Source organism: Myxocyprinus asiaticus, chromosome 41 (assembly GCF_019703515.2).
Source record: "Myxocyprinus asiaticus isolate MX2 ecotype Aquarium Trade chromosome 41, UBuf_Myxa_2, whole genome shotgun sequence".
NCBI classification, from domain to species: Eukaryota; Metazoa; Chordata; class Actinopteri; order Cypriniformes; family Catostomidae; genus Myxocyprinus; species Myxocyprinus asiaticus.
Genome location: NC_059384.1, coordinates 3392375 through 3413764, shown reverse-complemented (window position 1 = coordinate 3413764; position 21390 = coordinate 3392375). Strand labels below are relative to the sequence as shown.

At 40.0% G+C, this 21390-nt stretch overlaps 1 protein-coding gene across 1 annotated transcript; it reads right to left on the bottom strand.

The window, feature by feature from the left end:
• Window positions 1–4554: 4554 nt before the first annotated feature.
• LOC127432149 (SPRY domain-containing SOCS box protein 3-like) lies at window positions 4555–20822 on the bottom strand. The gene is made up of 7 exons (XM_051683000.1): window positions 20716–20822; window positions 15785–15891; window positions 13791–13968; window positions 13495–13682; window positions 12833–12935; window positions 12372–12497; window positions 4555–5365 (listed from the first exon to the last, which is right to left on the bottom strand). Exons 2-7 carry the CDS (start codon window positions 15887–15889, stop codon window positions 4593–4595), a joined length of 1473 nt encoding a protein of 490 aa, XP_051538960.1. The 5' UTR covers window positions 15890–15891; window positions 20716–20822; the 3' UTR covers window positions 4555–4592.
• Between the last annotated feature and the right edge of the window lie 568 nt (window positions 20823–21390).

The window sequence follows — 21390 nt, the reverse complement described above, 5'->3', positions numbered from 1 at the left end:
ATTCCCTGCCTCCCTGTCCTCTAAGCGGCTCTGTATATATGCGCAGAAATAGTTTTGCACATAAATTTGTTTCTCTAATGTTTGTGTACATTTGTTTATAGTTGGTTCTAAATATTTCATAAATTTAGAAAAAAAGATAATGCTAACTTATTGATGATGCATGATTTCTGTGTAAAAAAAACATTTGCATACAGATTTATGCACAAACACGTGCACACACAAAGTGAGTAAAACCCAATTTCCTTGTGTACCAACAGGCCTATGAAAAGTTGGAGTCTGAGAATGACCGATGCAAACTATTGGCTGATCTCACCGTAGTAGGCGTGGCCAAAGAGAGGCGTGTCTGTCCTGAGCTCTCATGCCCTATACATCTCCTGCTGGACTGAGATTGGAAGTGTGGGAGAAATTGCTGATTCTGCACAGTATAGCTGCCTGACTTCTTGAAGACTAATATGTGATGGTGATTCTCCATTAAAAACTGATTTGTGCCTCAAATCCATCATTTATTATTCTTAAATTGATTTATTTGCTATTAACAGTTTACTTTGGTTTAGTCACTCATCAAACAAATACTATAGTATTGATCATGTTAAAGACTGTCGTCACTGTCTTTATTAACAAATGAGTTTTTTAGTTGTTTTTTTCCTCAAAACTATTTAATCAGTTAGAAAACATGCAAAAGAGCACAAAATTCATTCACTTGTCACATATTAAGTACATAATAAATCATACTCAAATCAAAGGATAAATAAAAGTTAATTAAATAAATACAGAATGAAAAACAAAATGGTTATACCTCATAATGGAATAAAAAACTAAAGGCTTTATAAAATCAGATATGTATTTTGCTGTTATAGCAGAGATAAAGCTCCCTGAATTACGATAAAATACTGTTACCCTTCAATTAACAGACCAATTGACTGGCTCTGATATTGATTAACTGTATTTCAGTAATCTGATCATTTGACATAAAAGGAAGTCTGACCTGAGCCCGAAGTTGTTTGTGCAGTCGATCTGTAGTCATAAATAATAAATGGCAGGAAACAGAGTGTTTTAAGGAAAACTTGAGGTTTAACACCATGGCTACACCAGAGGCAAAAGCAAAGCATTGTAATTAATGATGCTGTCTGCACTGGATGCCACCGCCGCGTTGTGGCGACAGCATTCGGACGCGTGGCGCCACAGTTGTTTCGGCACAGAGTTCCCGCCATAGTGCACACCATATTTGAAGTACGTTCGCTTCTACGTTGTGGCGTGACGCGACAGGGTGTGAGGTAATCAGTGCTTGTCTCTACAAGTCTGAACAATGGAATACAAATAAATACTCCAAAAATACTCAAGATACTGTAAAAAGTAAATATTTAAGGGCATTTACAATCTCAATGAACAAATCTGCCCGGTTTTTAAGTTTCTTTAATCCATAACTAATCAAAAGCCTAACTTAAACTCAATAATACTCGAAAAATACTACAGTGAAAGATGTTTGGCATGTATTGACAAGGACAGATTAAGAATTGAGAGGCCCGTGGGCCAGTACACCATGGAGGCCCCCCATGATGTGTCACGTGACGTCGTAAACTTTTAATCGCTATGGGACGCTTTGCACATTTGGTTGAATTTTTCAAATTGATGGAAGAAAAGTTTGGAGCATTGTCTTACATGGCCAGTTATATGTACTTTTTCATTATGAATCGATTCATGCGTTATTAATAGGGATTGCATGGTATTCAAATCCCAAAAACACTATTCGGTTATTCTGCACGTGTTTAGAGGTCTTCAACCCGATCTGAGTCTGACGGTCAGGGCTGTAGGAAGAGGGGTGAAAGGTGGTAATGATTCTAGGGGCCCACATGTCCGGGGGGGCACACAACAAATTCTAAACTGTATTTTTTAAGCAGAAAGGGGCCCAAAGCAATATAAAGTCAGGGGCCCAGAATACCCAGCTACAGCCCTGCCGTCGGTGCCCGACAAACCTACAGGTTTTGGGCCAGGTTCGGCTCAGATTTTCAAGTAGGCTATAGGGCGAGTTACGGGCTGTTCACACGTACGTCAAGGCCATGTAAACACACACTGGACGGACGTCTTTCATCGTTGTGCCACATCTCACATTTAAGTTTAAAAGAACTTTAATATTTATAAACGCATCTCAAGACACCTGCGTTCTGTTTTACAATTCGTTGTGCAGGACCGTCGCATTATTTAGACACTGTTCATTTAAAAATAATTTCATTATGAACGCATCTCGAGACACACGTGTTCTGTTTCACCATTTGTTGCACTGCATCAAGCTTTTTCAACTCAGGGGTCACAAATCGACATTCTGATGAAGTTCAGGTTGCAAAGAGGACTTAATGTGACTGTTACAAGGGGGCCTGGGTAGCTCAGTGGTAAAAGACGCTGGCTACCACCCCTGGAGTTAACTAGTTCGAATCCCAGGGCGTGCTGAGAGACTCCAGCCAGGTCTCCTAAGCAACCATATTAGCCCGGTTGCTAGGGAGGGTAGAGTCACATGGGGTAACCTCCTCGTGGTCACTATAATGTGGTTCATTCTCGGTGGGGCACGTGGTGAGTTGAGCGTGGATGCCGGGGTGGATGGCGTGAAGTCTCCACACGCGCTATGTCTCCGTGGCAACGCGCTCAACAAGCCACATGTTAAGATGTGCAGGTTGACGGTCTCAGACGCGGAGGCAAATGGGATTCGTCCTCCACCACCCGGACTGAGGCGAATCACTACGCCACCACAAGGACTTAGAGCGCATTGGGAATTGGGCATTCCAAATTGGGAGGAAAAGGGGAAAAAAATGCATTTTCCATTGATTGCAGGCAGTGACAGAGATTATTTTTGTTAGACTTTAATGTGATTTTATCATTTGAAGATCTATGTATTGTGCTATTTAGGCTCATAGCTCACTGTGCACTTTATTCCCTGCTAATCTGAGTTTGTGTTTGACGCATCCATGGCAATAAACGTTCTTTATTCCCGAGTCCCGTTCGTGAACTCTCACAGTTAACCAAATATTACAAAAGGTTACTGTGCACATATTTAGGGTATTAAGGCATATTTCGCTTTATCATTAAGCATTTAATGCATGCAGGACTTAAACTTTTAAAGTCATCCATGCTGAATTCTGTCACTTATATGAATTTAAACCATTATCATGGCTTTGTACACAGCCAGGGTAAACTGCTCCTTATCTCTGTGTTTGGAAGTGTTTTATAAATAAGACGCTGTTCTCTGTAGTCCTTCAAATAAACGCGCTGCTCCTGAGAGACGCAGATTCCTTGAGCACGCACTCGAGTGTCTGTGCTCGCGCTGCTGTCGTCCAGCACACATTCGGCTGAACAAATGGTATTTCACATAAGACTAACCTTTATGTGGATTTATAATAGGTATCTCAATGTAAATAAATAATTGATTTAGAGCTTGGGGCCCTTTGGGTTTAGAGGCCCCTGGGCAACGGCCCAGTCGGCCCGGTGGTTAATCCGTCCCTGTATATTGAGCTACCTTAAGATATATGTTTATATGTTTTTAACCTGACAAGGTAAATATAAGATTTCTCGATCTTCACTAGTTCAAAGGTCACCTGACTATAAACATTGGCACTGGAAATTTATGAGGAAATAATTTTTTTCTCATTCCTGCAAATGAGCAAATCTTCTGCCTAATTTATTAACATGTCTTATTCAGAAACCTGAAAATACTAAAGTAGATGTCACAGTTTGGCAAGGGACTTCAAGATGAGGTAGGTAGGAGATAACGGCAGGACAAGGATGGACCTGAAGGAAGTGCAATTACAGTAATGTCAGTTTGAGACAATCTTGGAGTCTGATGTAATTCTTGAGCAGAATCACATGTTTTTTTGTTGTTTGTATAATAATGTGTGTTTTGAAGGAATAGTTCACCTAAACATAGGGTCATCATTTATTCACCCTCATTTCGGTTCAAATCAAAAAATAATAATAATAAAAAAAGCCACACGGGTTTTGAACGACATGAGGGTGAGTAAATGATGACAGAATGTTCCTTTCTGGGTGAACTATCCCTTTAAAGAAATGTTCCGGGTTCAATACAGTCGAAAGCATTTGTGGCATAATATTGATTACTAACTAAATATTTGTAACTCGTCCCTCATTTATTTAAAAAAAAATCTAGGCTACAGTGAGGCACTTACAATGGAAGTCAATGGGGCCAATCCGTAAACATTAAAATACTGACTGTTTTAAAAGTATAGCTGCAAGACGTAAACAATGTGTGTGTTAACATGACTTTAATGTGAAAAAATCGCTTTATAAACTTTTCTGTGTAAAGTTATATCCACGACGACGATGCTATAGGCTGATTAAGTGATTTTATCACTTTGTCTTGTGGATATACTTTTAAAACAGTGAGAATTTGAATGTGTATGGATTGGCCCCATTCACTTCTATTGTAACCCAGATTTTTAATAAACTAGGGAAGAGTCGAAAATATTTTCTGCGGTAATAAACATTATGCAACAAATACTGTCGAATGAGCTTAACTTGTATTGAACCCAGAACATTCCTATAAAGCTAATCTGTGACCTGTAATTAACATATGAACTTTCTGTCTTTTATGTCCAACGGCAGCGTTTTCTTTGGTAGGTCTCTAAATCCGAGGCGCAGTCGTCTGAGTCACTATCAGAGGCGGAGTCAAGCCAAAAGGGGGTGTGGTCTGGTGTGGAGGCAGGGCAAAGAATGCATGACTCAGGGAATAATGAGAAAGTGGGATCGTTTTCGTTGTCGAAAGGGGTGTCACAACAAAGACAGGAAGCCTGATGATGAAAGTTAGGGCTTTTGATGGGGGCGGGGCCACAATAGAGGGCATGGTCAGAAGGAGGGGAGGGATCAAGGCAACAGGTTACATCCATTAAAGAGGCAGCATCTTGATAAGATGCATCATCTGGACAGGAAGTAGAATCAGTATGTACTGTTGCTACATCTTTACTACAGTAAGAACCAGGGTTATCGGACACAGAACTAGAAATAAAGACACGTTCGCTGTCAGGGGTGTGGGGAGGAACAGGGCTTGTGAATTCGTCTGTAAAGCCATCTTCTTCTGTCTCCTTAGCTTTGTCTTCGCTGTTGTCTGTGCACGTGTTTGCGCAGCCGAGGGTCAGCACCCATCCCAGCTGGTTGGACAGCAGCAAACGTAGACCTGGGGGCAGTGGTAGTACACGCAGAGCATCTGCACAGTCAGGCAACATTCTGCGCAGCTGGTTGCAGCACAGGAACTGTAAGTTGGTGGGCGCGGAGTGAGAACGTATTAGTTTCATGCTGCTCTTGGCCGCAGTCGAACACACCATCGGATAAAGATGCTTATTTTGCAAGTGAGTGGCTGCAATGCCTGACAGAAGAGAAAGATTTCAGAAGATAAAAATAGTTACTAATAATAGGACAACTTACTTGGGTCAATGACATGACACTAAGTTATTCAAAAATACATTAAAAATGAAATTCACACAAAACAATTACTTGAATACACTACTAGGATGAACATGTTTTCAATTACTGAGTTCAAAGTCATTTTCTTTTTTTTCTGGGGTTAACGTCAAAAATGTCATGTGGTACAACTGTCTGCAGACAGTATAAATTAAAATAAAAGTCTCATTAAAAGCTGAAATTCTCGATAAATAAAGATTTTTTTGGCATAAGTAATTTGGAATAATCTTTTACTATTATTTATTAACCCTTTAAGCTCTGAGGTTTTTAAAGATTTTCTGTTTCAGTGGCATACCCAAAATTAAAGGCTTATAACTTGACCAAAAAAAACAAGGAGGGTCAAGTGTTTGGAATCATTTTAAAGAAAAATTCTCCAAATATTTAATGATATAGATTATCATCTATATACTCTCAGCCTAAGAAACTGCTGAAAAATCACACACACACACACACACACACACACAAAAAAGACCTGAGCCAAAAATTACCTTTTTTTCTGATTTTATATTATATATCTCTGTGTGTAAATAAGGTGGCTCCAAACAACTTCTTTTGTTTTATTCCCAATCATGTCACCTGTAACTGAGGACAATTTTGTGTTGATTCGATAGAGTAATCAAAAATTATAGCATTACAAAAATAATTAATTTATTGTCCAAAAATGTCTTCAAGTGTCCAAAAGTCTCTCCAAATAAATTAAACATAATAATTGTACATAAGCACTAATTACACATGCAAATACAACAATGACTTAAGGTATGCTCTCTCTCCAAAGCATGCAGGCATGAGTAATGAGATCACATTCAGTTTCATTCTGTGTCATTTGAGTCATCATTCAGTCTGTGTCATGTACTTGGCGCCATCTAGTGGTGGCCATATGTAATTAGAGTGAACTATCCTCTCTGCCCATATTTAAATGACCTCTGGTTGCAGCGATCTGAATCCTAATGCGATTCGTTTAGCATTTTATGACGCTGGACAACCTACTACATAATTTCTGAAGAAGTTATCTGATCCAGGAAAGCGAATGTGTTTTTATCCAGACAGCACATTATGTGCTTTGTGCACATCGTGTTTCCTGCGGAATATCTAATGATTTATGCATCCGATTACGTTGCGTGTCACTAAGGGAATAATGGGCTCATTTAAAAGATAATCACATCTTCTAAGTAATGGTATGTAATATTTTATGTTCAGTTTATTTTTTGTTAAGTTATGAGTGAAAACGCGGCATAAAAGCTACACATTTTTTACATATTATGTGCGTGTCAGAGATATATACTTAGCTATTACTCGCTATATTTTGACTTCCAATGACATATTACACATGGCTATTTAATCAGTTTGATGTTTTTACCGATTACGCTAAAATGTGCAGTGCAAAAGGGCCCACCCGAGCTTAAAGGGTTAAACAAACAAGCAGTGAAAGAATTTTATTTTAAAATATGATTGATATTTGAAAAACTTTTGTCCCCCAAATCAAAGTCATGTGGTGTAACCAACATGCAGGAAGCCATTCTGTTGTCATGTGACCATGTGAAAAACATAAAACCCTCAAAAAATCAGATATTTTGAAATTTTTATGAAAAGGCAAATTTCTTTCAGGTCATATGGAGTAACCTGAAAATTCATAACATATGTTCCCTTACGACTCAGTACACTTGACATTTAGTTTATTAACGCATATGGGGAGTGTCTTCCTACACGACCAAGTTGAAACCATTTTACAATAATGTCAATATTCTAATATTGGCTTTACTGTCTGGGCCACACCCATGCAGAGTCAGTCCTCATGGAGACAGACTGTCCTCACTGTGAGGGCATGAGTCTCAAGACGCTTCGCTTGTGAATCACCCTCGTTCTGAGGGATGATTCAGCCTCAAGTGCCCTCCCACCCGCCTCTTCTGTGATACCTGAGGATTCACACGAGGAGGCACAGCAGGGCCGCAAGTTCGAGAAGGATGACTTTGAGGTGGTCCTCGGGGTGGCACACACCCAGCGAGCCCCTCAATCTATACGAAGCCTATGTTTTCCTATACGCTATGTGCGAGACGAGCTCCGGCCTTCTGAAAGAGCGGGCGGCCTCGTCTCGTTCAGCGGTTCTGATGCTGGAGATAATAATAACAATGTCATGTCTCTCGCTGCATCAGGCGAGTGGTCAGTGGATGATGCTGCTGCCCCTCCACCCAGCGAGGGCGAGGAACGTGCATGCGCCACTGATAGGGAGATGCTCTGCGTCCTTACAAGGGCGGTCGAAGAGCTTCACCTTGAGTGGTCTCCCCCAGAGGAACCTGAACAGTCTCGCCTCGATGAACGGTTCCTGCAGTACGGATGCCGTCAAACGGCAGCGTCCTGCAAATCTGCCCCTTTCTTCCCTGGAGTTCATAACGAACTGTCTAAGTCCTGGTGCGTGCCCTTCTCACCGTCCTCTCTAATGTGGATCACGGGGAAGAAAACGGTTATGCCCAACTACCCCCTGTGGAGGAAGCAGTAGCGGCAGACCTCTGCCCAGCAAGTAACAGGCCATGGAAATCACGCCCCATACAACCTTCCAGACCGTGTCAACAAACGTCCGCACTGGCGGGAAAGCTTACTCAGTGGCAGGACAAGCTGGATCAGCACTCCACACAATGGCGGTGTTCCAGGTATTTCAATCCAAGCTCCTCAAGCAAATGGACGAGCACGGCTTCGATCCAGAGACATTCAATGAGCTCCACACCGCTACAGACTTTGTGCTGCATGCCACAAATGTCACTGCGCAGGCCATCGGCAAGTCCATGGGCAACCTGATGGCCACAACCCTTTAGAGCAGAAAGCAGAGCCCACGGTTCCTGCCGGGTCTGCTCCAAAAAAGGCTCGATTGGAGACACAAAACACTGTTCCCCATCTCCCCACTACTGTTAGTCGGGAAAGGAATATTGTTGTTCACAATATTGTTCAAAATGTTGTTTCTGTGTCTTGCACTCAAATAAATGCAATAAAAAATGCATTAAGTTCAAAAAAGAATACAGCATTCGTTGCAAATGCACGAGATGCTCACACATTCTCAATAAAGAGCCATTTTCCTCTTCAAAGCACACACATTATATCATACGGTAAACAAACCAAATTGGCCTCTGTCCTGTTAAGCAGACACGTGGTGAGCCCTAACAGGTATTACAGAATGGATGCAAAAAACTATCAAACATGGTTATACGATCCAATTTGCACGCCGGCCACACCGTTTCAACAGTGTTCTGTCTTCCACTGTTTCGTCCAAAGACGCGCCAGTGCCGAAATACACAATCTCCTCTTGAAAATCGCAATAAAGATTGTGCCAAATTGTCAAGCCCAAAAACGGTTTTACAGCTGTTATTTTCTTGTCCCAAAGAAGATGGTGGACTTCGGCCGATCCTGGATCTGAGACATTTAAATCACGCACTCACAAAGTGCCTGTTCAAAATGATTACTCAGAAACAGATCTTACCGCATGTACGCCCACACAACTGGTTTGCGTTGACAGATCTGAAGGATGCATACTTTCATATCCAAATTGTACGTCATCACAGGATGTTTTTGAGATTTGCGTTCGAGGGAACAGCGTATCAATTCAAAGTCCTGCCCTTCAGACTGTCTCTGGCTCCTCGCACATTTACAGAAAGCATCGATGCGGTTCTCGCCCCTCTGAGACTGAGCGGCATGCGCATCTTGAACTACCTTGACGATTGGCTGTTACTGGTGCAATCAGAGACTCTATTATGCCAGCACAGAGACTTACTGCTTCAGCATCTTAACAGCTTGGGCCTCAATGTGAACTGGGCAAAGAGCACGCTCTCCCCCAGCCAACAAATCTCCTTTTTGGGAGTCCGCCTCGACTCCATGAGCGGGCGCGCGCACCTCACGGGTGAGCACGTTCAGGCCATTCCACAGTATCTGTCTCAGTTAAAACTGGGGAGAACACTTCCTCTGAAGCTGTTTCAGAAAGCATTGCGATTTATGGCAGCGGCATCTGCCATCATTCCATAGGTCTCTTACACATGAGACCTCTTCAGTGCTAGCTGAAGCGCCATGTGCCACAACATGCTTGGCGCCAAGAGCGTATGCACATCGCTATATCCTGCCGCTGTATAGCTGCTTTAGCACCATGGACAGTTCCTGCGTTGTACCAGCGAAATGTCATGCTGGGGCAAGTTGTCGGGTGGAAAGTGGTGACTATGGATGCTTCCTACACAGGTTGGGGGGTGGTGTGCGATGGATGCCTGAATTTAGGCACCTGGACAGGGGCGAAGAAAGTGTGGCACATCAACCGCCTAGAGCTATTGGCTGTATTTCCAGCCTAAAAGGCTTTTCAGTCAGAAATAGCGAACTGTCATGTCCTGGTTCGCTCAGACAACATGACAGTTGTGTCATATATAAACTGCCAAGGCGGAATTCCTTCACCGCCACTGTTGAGACTGACACGTTGCCTCCTCCTTTGGAGCGAGCATCATCTCATCTACCTGAGAGCGACATATGTCCCAGGCCGCCTGAATTACAGTGCGGACCTACTGTCACGCCAAGGGGTGAAAGCAGGCGAATGGAGACTTCATCCTCAAACTGTATTGAGGATTTGGGAAATATTCAACAAAGCAGAAATCTATCTATTTGCCTCAGTGGGGAATACCCACTGTCCCCTCTGGTACCCGAAGTCACAAGCCCCACTGGGAGTGGATGCAATGGCACACAAATGGCTGGAGAAATGCAAATATGCGTTTCCCCGGTATGCCTGATTCACTCTGTCATATGCAAAGTCCGAGAGGACAAGGAAACGATTCTATTGGTTGCACCGAAATGGCTCAACTAGCCATGGTTTCCAGAAATGATAGAGATGCTGTACAGCTCGTCATGGGAAATACCACTGAGGAGGGATCTCCACTCTCAGGCGCAAGGCACAATCTGGAATCCCCAGCCCCAGCTGTGGAACCTGCATTTGTGGCCCCTGAACGGAGCGCCCTAAATGCACCAGAACTGACACATAAGTCATGAACACCATTTTACAGGCCAGAGTACCATCCATGAGACGCCTCTATGCGCTAAAATGGAAGGTGTTCACTGATTGGTGTCTCTCACATCGCAAAGACCCAGTAAACTGCCCCATACATGAAATTCTTATATTTCTTCAAGAGCGATTAGACGCAGGACTCACACCATCAACGCTCAAAGTGTATGTGGCAACTATATCTGCGTATCACGTACATGAAGCCAACGCCTCTATAGGCAAGCATGATTTAATCATAAAGTTCCTTAAAGGAGCAAGATGATTAAACACACCTCGGCTGGCTACAGTCCCAACTTGGGACTTAACTTTAGTTCTAAAAGCTCTCACAGGGCCCTCCTTCGAGCCTTTGGACTCTGTTGATTTGCGCATGCTCTCCGTTAAGTTGCTGGCTTTGGCCTCAGTCAAACGGGTCGGTGACTTACATGCACTATCAATCGACAATTCATGTCTGGAGTTTTGCCCCGGTCTTTCAAGAGCCACTGTCAAACCCAGAAAAGGCTATGTGCCTAAGGTCCTAACCACGCCCTTCAGAGTGCAGGTGGTTCACCTTCAGGCCTTCTTTTCTCCTCCATTTAATTCAGATGAGAAACAATCATTGCATTTGTTATACCCTGTGCGGGCACTACACACACACTTTGACCATACACGCCAGTTCAGAATGTCTGATCAGCTCTTTGTATGCTATGGAGGATGCACAAAAGAAATGTCTGTCTCCAAGCAAAGACTTTCTCACTGGATTGTTGATGCAATTGCCCTGGCTTATGAGTCGCAGGGTAAGACTTGCCCAATTAGAGTTACAGCACACTCAACTAGAGGCATGGCCTCCTCATGGGCATGGACGAATGGTGTGTCTTTACAGGACATATGTTTTGCAGCAGGATGGTCCTCTTAAAAAACAATCGCAAGGTTTTACAACCTAGACGTAATGTCTCTCTCTTCACAAGTCCTCTCTGTTTAGAGCGCTTGCTATCCATTGGCCAAATATATATACTTATGCTCCTCCCTTTTAGGATGAGCTCCCCATCTTTTACACAACCACCTGCATTAGGCCGTTGTAATTTACCATAAGGCCCAAGCACTTCATTATAAAAAAACTCCCTTCCCGACTGGGTTTGTGAAGGAGTTAATTCATACTATATGACTATAGTTCATATATTCGTCCTGAGTGCTCCCCTCCTGACCCAACATGAAGGTCACTCACTGCGGCATACTCATGTTGGTCGCCGTCCCATGAGACTACGGCGCCATGCTTCCTTTCTGGGAGGTTATGTCGTGTAGTGTGGCGTGATGGGATTCTGTTCCCCATATGTGATAATAAATGCAATGTCAAATGTACTGAGTCGTAAGGGAACGACTCGGTTACGTACGTAACCTCGGGTCCCTAAAATAAAAGAAACGAGACATTGCAAACGCTAGCCGCACTACAAGACACAGAGTTCTTGATGTACGAGCGATGCGCTCCTTGTTCTCGGTCAGAAATTCTGAGGAAATGGTGTTTGTGCACCTGCTTTTATAGCAGTCAGGTTCACGCCAAAACGGGCGGGGCTCAAACACCATAGCCAATGTTAGAATATTGGCGTTATTGTAGAGAGGTTTCAACTAGGTCGTGTAGGAAGGCACTCCCAATATGCGTTAATAAACGCAATGTCTCGTTCCCTTCGTCTCAGGGAAACGAGGTTACGTACGTAACCGAGACGTTTTACCTTCAAAATATGTTTGAAATTGTCAAACTTGATTAAGTATTCAAAATGCAAGGAAAGTGTTTTTCAATACCTTTTACCTGATGGTTACATCATTTGGCATTTGAAGTTTGAAATTTATGATTGAAAATTATTTCTTGTTTTTTTAATCACCTTTTGACCCACATGCGTATCAACATATCTGTTCGTCTTACCGATGCATCTACGGTTCTTGTAGAAGCTGAGGGTTCCGTGCCAGCTGTCCAGATGAACCCCGATTATGGAACCTTGACCGAACCGTGATGAGAAATTCACCTTTGACCCTTTATGGTGAAGGTGACCTTAATGAAAATAAACATAGATGAAGACAAATGGTTAAAAATATGCAAATACCATCAGAAAATACCATCTGACATGTGAACCTACATTACACTGTAAGAATGCTTTATAATCTAAAAAATGTGCTTCATGTGGTAACATCCAAATAAACTGGTTTTATTCAAATATTGAGTCAATCAAACTAATTATATAGGTTACAACAACAAAAGCATTTTTAAAGGGTCAGATCAGGTAGAAATTGTTCCTTTCAGTAACAACTCAAAATTTGTATAATAGTATTTTAATGAAAATATTGAATCTACACATCGTTCAGGGGTCACGTGACCTCTGACCTTACCTGTATAGGACAGACCCCAGCTGTCTTCATCAGTGCCCAACAGACTACAGAAACTGTGTCTGAACTGATCCAAATTCACTTCTGATGTACCGATTCCAACCATCTGCATTCATACCACACATTATAAAAACACAAACACTTATTTTCATATTTATGTCCACTCTTACTAGACTATTTTAGTATATTCCAACCCAAATTCAAAAGAATAAAAATACAAAATTCTAATTTAAAAAGAAAAAAGCGCCTATTTTAGGCCCATTGAGATTTTTTTAATTGTGACTGTGTAATTGTGTTTTAATTTTTTAACAATTAAGCACATTTTACCCCAACTTTTGAGTTTTTTGTTAAATTGCCATTGTTCTCAATGGTTTCTCATTAAGAGTCTCATTACTGTAATTTATAGAGTAATTTTACTGTGTTACAGTAATGTATTTACTATATTTAAATCAGCACAAGTTAAAGGCAGTACAAATACTACTTTAATGCATACATAAATATTTTACAATATGTCATTAAGTCTACATCATTAATATATCTTCAATTAATATCATTAATGTATCTTTTTTTCACTTTACAGTAATGAGAATGACAAGACGATGGATTGTAGTTTAGTGCCTTTGTGCATCAACTAAATGTTTCAAGTAGTCGCCAAGTAGTCTCACCATATCAGTGCCATAAACCGGTGATGTCATCTTGATCTCCCAGAAGTGCTGTCCGTCACTGAGCGCTTTGGAGCCCCTGATGGCCGCGGTTCCACAGCTGTACTCCGAATGAAAGCTCACCTTCCGGTTAGAGCAGCTCAGAGACACGGCAGATGATTTACTCTCTTTGTCCCACACCCAATCACATCCTTTTATTGCAACAGTAAACAAACCACCATTTTAAACATGGGATTCCTAGTGATAGCCTTAATAGGATTTTAGAAGACTTCTATGGATAAGCACATATGCTCTCTCACCCTGTTCTTCCTCTCCGCAGGTGCAGTTGGGGGTGCACGGGCTGATCTGGTCATCTGAACTGAGTTCTGTTTGAGCTGGACACTGACAGTATGACTCGCCCGTCACAGGCACCACAGGTGGTATCTCCGCTGGCACACACACTGTCACTGCCTGGTACACTTGAGAGTCAGCTTCTGACTACACACACATGACAAGCTGTATAAACCATTATCGAAAAACAAATATACAGTATATATATATATATATATATATACACACACACAGTGTATGCTATATATATATATATATATATATATATATATATATATATATATATATATATATATATATATATATCGACATTACAACATTATTTTCATGACAATTTAGAAAATTTTCCGTAAAAGTTCGCGAAACACTTTCTTAATTGCCATTAAAGTAATGCCGTAATTGAAATAGTGTTTTAATTGCCATGAGAATGTCGTAATTGAACAAAATGTGCTTAATTATCATCAAAAATAATTTCGTAATTAAAATTCATGTTTAATTGTCATGAAAATAATGTTGTCATTAAACAAAATGTGCGTAATTGTCATGAAAAGAATTTAATAATTGAAACAAATGTTTAATTAGCATAAAAATAATGTCATAGTTTAACAAAATGTGCATAATTGTCATGAATACTGTGTAATGTTGTAATTGAACAAATTTTGCTTATCATAAAAATACTGTCGTAATTTAAATGAATATTTAATTGCCATGAATATAATGTCGTAATTTAACAAAACGTGCTTAATTATCATAAAAATTATGTCGTAATTTAACAAAACGTGTTTAATTATCATAAAAATTATGTCGTAATTTAAATGAATGTTTAATTGCCATGAAAATAATGTCGTAATTTAACAAAATGTGCTTAATTATCATAAAAATTATGTCGTAATTTTACAAAACGTGCTTAATTATCATAAAAATTATGTCGTAATTTAACAAAACGTGCTTAATTATCATAAAAATTATGTCGTAATTTAAATGAATGTTTAATTGCCATGAAAATAATGTCGTAATTTAACAAAACGTGCTTGATTATCATAAAAATGATGTCATAATTTAACAAAACGTGATTAATTATCATAAAAATTATGTCATAATTTAACAAAACGTGCTTAATTATCATAAAATTATGTCGTAATTTAAATGAATGTTTAATTGCCATGAAAATAATGCCATCATTTAAATAAATATTTAAATGGCATGAAAATGTCGTAATTGAACAAAATGTGCTTAAATATCATAAAAATAATGTCGTAATTTAAATGAATTTTTATTAGTCATGAAAATAATGTCGTAATTGAAATAAATGTGTATAACTGCAATGAAAACAATGTTGTAATTGAACAAAATGTGTCATAAAAATAGTCACATTAAACATTTTAATTGTCCCTGAAGTACACTGTAAATAAATGACTCTTATTTTAACAGTAAAAGAATGTGAAAATGCTACAGAAAATAACCTTTTCTTGGTTAACAGGAAATTAACATATACAGTAAAAAATTATAATATATTTAACAAGACAGTACATGTAATTGTACGGTAAAATATTGAAGAAATTATGTTTTTTAGATGTAAAAGTATGATTTAACTGTTTAATTAACATTACAAATTTATATTATGTTTAACAAGACAATACATGTACCCAGTTTTTACCGTAAATTCAGCAGGATTTTTTTATTGTATTTTTTTTTACAGTGTAGGCTTTCATTTTCTTTATGCAAAAAACTTTATCTTTTGATTTTGGGTTGAAATATAAGCTGGACACTCTCACACAAATTTAATACATTTCAAATGATATAGTATAGCGTTTTAGAGCATTTTAACATGTTGTGTCACTAGGAAGTGTCCATGAAACTCTAATTTGCCAGATGCCCAGGTAATGTAAAGCTTATACTGGTGAGCTTTAAATAACCCGACAGAAATAACTCAACACGTGAGGACAGAGTAACACACATTCACCTGAGCTCCAACAGCTTGTTTGTCTTCTGGATCGAGGGTCGTCATGAGGGGTGTGGCTTCAGTTTCTGTGACATTTTCACTAGCAACATACTTATTCCAAGACATTCCTGAAACACAAGTATAGAATGCATGACTGCAGCTGATCTTTAATTTTTACATTGGTCAACATTATTGCCTGTCGCTGCCAACCCACACACGACATGCTTTGCCATGAACTTGTTTTGCAGACTGAAAGACTGATACTGTAGCCTACTTCTGATTGCCCCATATGCCACTGCTGGCAGTCTGTGAGACTATACTCTTACAAACTTCCTGTCACCTGCTCGCATCAGTCTGATGTTACACTAAAAGAGGTAAGAAACCTCATGTTACAATAACATTATAGATATCTGAAATTAACATTGCTACTAGTGAAAACCAAATTACAGATATAAAAAAATTGCATTTTTATTAGATGAAATTCAATTGTTTATATCAAGAATGGACAATAATGGATAGTAACTATAATTATAAAAAGAAATATATATATAATTTTTTATCTGTAAGAAGTACATACAGTAGCTGATATGTGTATTTGGAATTTCAACTAGTAAGAAATCAAGTATAGAATATAATTATATACGCATTCTGAACAGGACTGAATGAGAGATCATTGTGAAATTTTACTAATGAAAATGTAATTACAGAAATCAGGAATTATGTTTTTAGTTAAAATGCCATTTATTATATACAAAATGGGTCTTTCCGCAAGTAATGGCTTCATTTTTATATCAAGAATACATGTTTTTACTAGTGCAAATCTAATTATCAAAAATTAGCATTTTTACTACATGTAATTAAATTGTTGATATAAAGAAAGAACATTTAATAACAATATAACTATTAATGCAAAATAATATATAATTTTTAACTCTAAGAAGTACATACAGTAGCTGATAGAGGTAATTGGAATTTCAACTAGTAAGAAATTAAGTATTAGTGATGGGTCATTCATGAACGATTCGTTCATTTTGAATGAATCTTTTATGTGACTCAGAAGAAAGAGTAGTCTCAGAGAGTGATTCGTTCATTTTGCGCAACCTCCGTTCTTTTGTTACGTGAAAACCGCATAGGCACTGTACAGAAAACAGAAATGATTAGTTCACCTTTCAACTCTTTTGGTCCAAGTCATTCGTTCTTTTGTCATGTGACAGCCGTATACCCTATGCACATACAGCTGTCACGTGACAAAAGAACAAACGACTCGGACAAGAAGATTCAATCCAGAGGTGAACTAAGCATTTCTGTTTCTCATAATTGTCCTCGGCTGCATTATCAATTTTTCCTTATTGGGACTATAATCAAAGTTTGCGTAAGTAAACGTGTTGGGGGGGATTTGGCTATTAAAAATGTAACATTTTAATTTAATTCTGCTCAAATGAATGAAATGACTTTAATAAAGATTCGTTCATTTTGCTGAACGAGACTCAAAGATTCAAGTCAGTAAAATGATCCAAGCTTCCCATCACTATTAAGTATAGCAGAGGCAGACTGGCCATCGGGAGCACCGGGCGTTTTCCCGATGGGCCACTGTGTAATTTGGGCAGGCCCGCTGCTGTACAGTACCAACCCGTTAACCTGAGCTCAAACATGCCAAAAAATTTTTAGCAGGTCTGGACAAGCCCATACGTCCAGAGAAGCTGGGTTCAATTCTTTATTTTTCCTTTTGGGATTTGGTGGACCACCTCTGCGTTTGGCAGAGATGGAACGTCTGCTGCGAGGGTGGAACACCAAGTCCCAAAATCCCTCTCTGTCGGTGTCTTTGGAGAGGCCCCCCGAGCCCGTTGTTGACCACCAAAAGATGACCAAGTCATCTGCAGCTTCTTCGGACACCTCTTGATACCGTTGCCAGAGGAAGCATGCTGCCATCCGCTAGGAGGCGGCTGCCGTTCCGCTGCCACTGCAGTGCTTTTTACCACCCGGAAGAGGAGGAGGAGGAGAAGGGCCCTTACTCTTCAGGCGTTGCCAGTGCCCATGGCCACGGAGGCCGTTCCCCTGCCACAGCCTATGCTCATGGCTACGGAAGTTGTTTCGCTGGTTGATTCTGCTCCCACCCTGGAGCCGCCTGTCCTCGCTCCCGTCCTGGAGCCGCCTGTAGGTTTCCCTGTGGTCGCTGAAGAGCCTGTCCAGTTCCCTGAGCCTGTCCAGTTCCCTGTGGCTGTTGACAAGTCTGTCCAGTTCCCTGAGGCTTTCACTGAGCCTGTTCAAGCCCCCTTGTCAAGTCTTCTCATCCAGTCAAGCTGTCACATCAAGTCAAGCTGGTACATCAAGTCATCATATCAAGTCATCCCGTCCAGTCAAGACGTCACTTCTAATCAAGCTGTTATGACAAGTCCAGTCACCACTCTTTGTCTTATCAATACACCAAGCCAAACCACCATGCCTAGTCAAATTGCCATAGCTAGTCAAGTAGACACTCCAAGCCAGGTCAAGCTGCCAAGTCGTGCCGTCAAGTCATCACTGCCATACCAAATCAAGTCATCTCGACATGTCCAGTAGCCAAGCCAAGTCTAGCAGCCAAGCATAGTCTAGCTGCCAAACCCTGCCAAGCTGCTATATCCTAGTCCATCCTGCTGGTGTTGCTCTGGTTTGACCCGCCGGCTCCTCCCTGGTCCATCTTACTGGTGCTATCCTGGTCTGTCCTGTCGGTGTCTCCCTGGTCTGTCCCGTTGGCGCCACCCTGGTCCATCTCGCTGGCACTATCCTGGTCCAGCGTTCCCCAGTTTCTGCCAGTGCCCACGGCCACAGAGGTCATTCCCCAGTCTCTGCCAGTGCCCACGGCCACAGAGGCCATTCCCCAGTCTCTGCCAGTGCCCACGGCCATGGAGGCCATTCCCCAGTCTCTGCCAGTGCCAACGGCCACCGAGGCCTTTCCCCTGCCACAGCCTATGCTCATGGCCATGGAAGTTGTTTCGCTGGTTGATTTCGCTTCCATCCTGGAGCCGCCTGGACTCATGTTTTTTTCTTGTCTGCCTCGTGTCATTTAGCGCCATCCACCTGTTTCCCACACCCTCCCTTCCCATTGTCTGGTCTTTTGTCTAGTTTTGTCTTGTTCGTGGGACGCCTGGGAGTAGTCCCTTTGGGGGGGGGGGGGGGGGGTGTATAATGTCATTATCCTGCCATTTTGGTCTGGTTTTATTCGTTATGTGGCAGGATTGTGACAGTTTCCTAGACCTCTCTCGCAGGTTGTCCATGTGCTTTTGTTTTCCCCCTTCCCTCCAGTTCTCCACGGGTGCTGCTCAGCAGCGCAATCAGCGTTACCATGGCTGCTTGTGATTATTGGCAGCACCTGTGTTCAATCTTCCCTTCCTCTTTATATTCTCTCCTTTATATCTTCTTGTCTTCCCCGTAAGATAGTTGTGTTATGTTTAGTCTCCAGTTCCGGTCGTGTTGTTTGTATCCTGTCCTGTTATCCAGTCAGTTCTTTCTCATTTCTTTTTGTCTTGTTTTGTTTTTTCTCCCTAGTGAGTTTTTGTTTCCTGTTTGATTTAGTTTTCCTTGTCGGTTTGCTTTCAGTTCTATTTTTGCCTTATCTTTATTTCTCCCTCGAGTTTTGTTTGTATTTTGTTTTTCATTTCAATAAAACACCTTTCATCGCCATCCTGCATCTTGGGTCCTTCCTCAAATATATTGTGACACATATACAGTATTTGAATATAAATACGATTTCTTAAAGATTATGCTGTAGACTGTTTGTGCATTTTAAATGTTTCTAGACCCCAGATATCTCTGTATAATTGGATTTAAAGACTTAATCGATTTTGTCCCAATGTGCATGCGACATGACCAGGTGTTCGCTAATTGATGGATAATGTGTATCCAAAACAAGAAACCTGCCCTGGATACCTCCACCACCCCAGAGCTGAACAACTGGCCCATCTTTACTGAGGTTATCCACTTTTCTGGGTGTCCGTTTCTGGGAAATGCAATGGTGTAATAGTCAGGAACAACCATGAATTGAATTACACTGATATAAAAACATTATTCAGCGAAATAGCATCTTAATAAACAAGTTTGCGAAAGACAGCAATGTGAGATAGGGGATCATGTAGGTAATAGTTTTTCAATCACAGCTTGTAAATAACATTCCAAATTGCTGTTATTATTTTGTACTGTGATCACCATTATATTGAATATAACAAGAATTTAAGTACTAACCACAATTATTTAATTATTCATTACATTAACACCTAAAAGAGATGCAGGCAAAATTTTAAGCAAAAACTTGCCAGACTTGTCAGGTATAATAATACTACCAATAATACTCATGATAATAATACTTGATCATTTTAATTATTAATTATAATTATAATAACAGTTTATATGTATGTTATAATTACTGTAATTATGATTAAATATTTTAATAAATTAAAACAAGCAAGAGTTTACAATTCCCAACTTGTAAATAACATTTAGATATTACTGAGAATATCACAACAATTTAAGCACACCAAACAATCACTGAATTATGAATTACATAATAAGATTAAAAACCATCCTCTAAATTAAATAATAATAGACTTACTGCTAGTATTACTACTGCTAATGATTATAATAGTTGGCTATATTATAATAATAATTACAGTACTAACTATCGTATAATTATCATAACAGCTTAAAATAATTTCAATTATAATGATCATTAATTATATACCATGTTATAGACCATTACACAATTTTTTATGCAATTTTGTTTACATCTTTGCACCCTGAAAACTTATTTAGTGTTTCTACTACCTTAAAAGTCTAGAAGCCATTCAACTTTTAGAAAAAAAAAATACAATTACTAAATTTTATATATATATATATATATATATATATATATATATATATATATATATATATATATATATAGTAAAATTATGACATAATGAACATAGAAACTGACATACCTTCTTATTTTCTCCGTAAAGTTGACTTCCTCTGGCTTAAACACGCGTTTCCATCGGGAGTTGGTGTAAGTGATATGACATGCCAATGCTGTGACCTACATATACACACACCAGACACACACAGAAACTAAACAACATTGCACGCCAGCTCGTCACGTTATGAACAATACTATGGCGAAGGCGTAGCTAATTAATATTTATTAGGTCACGCCGCTGTTCCCTTTCTAGAGCATTTAGACGCGGTTCTTAATTAATATTCATGAGCCAAGACATCATTGGCCAGCTGACTTACGCCCCCTTACCGTGACGTATTTAATATTAATAAGCTAAGCCTTCACCATATTAAGTTTCGTACTTTGGCAGACGAAACGGGTCTGTCTGTCTGAGTAATTAAAGGCTCATTAATCAGCCAGCTCCCACTGTCTCTCCGTCAACGTTAATGACAAATTAGCTGACCTACTAAACAAAATGTAAATATTAAAGGGATATTCCGGGTTTAATTCAAGTTAAGATCAATCGACAACATTTGTGGCATATTATTGACCACCACAAAAATGCATTTTGAGTTGAGCCTCAAAAGGTTTACCGATATAGCTGACGGAAACGCAAATTATCGCTAAAATTTCACAAGTGTCAACATAATATTTTTCAATTGAACTCTAGCGCATAAACTCT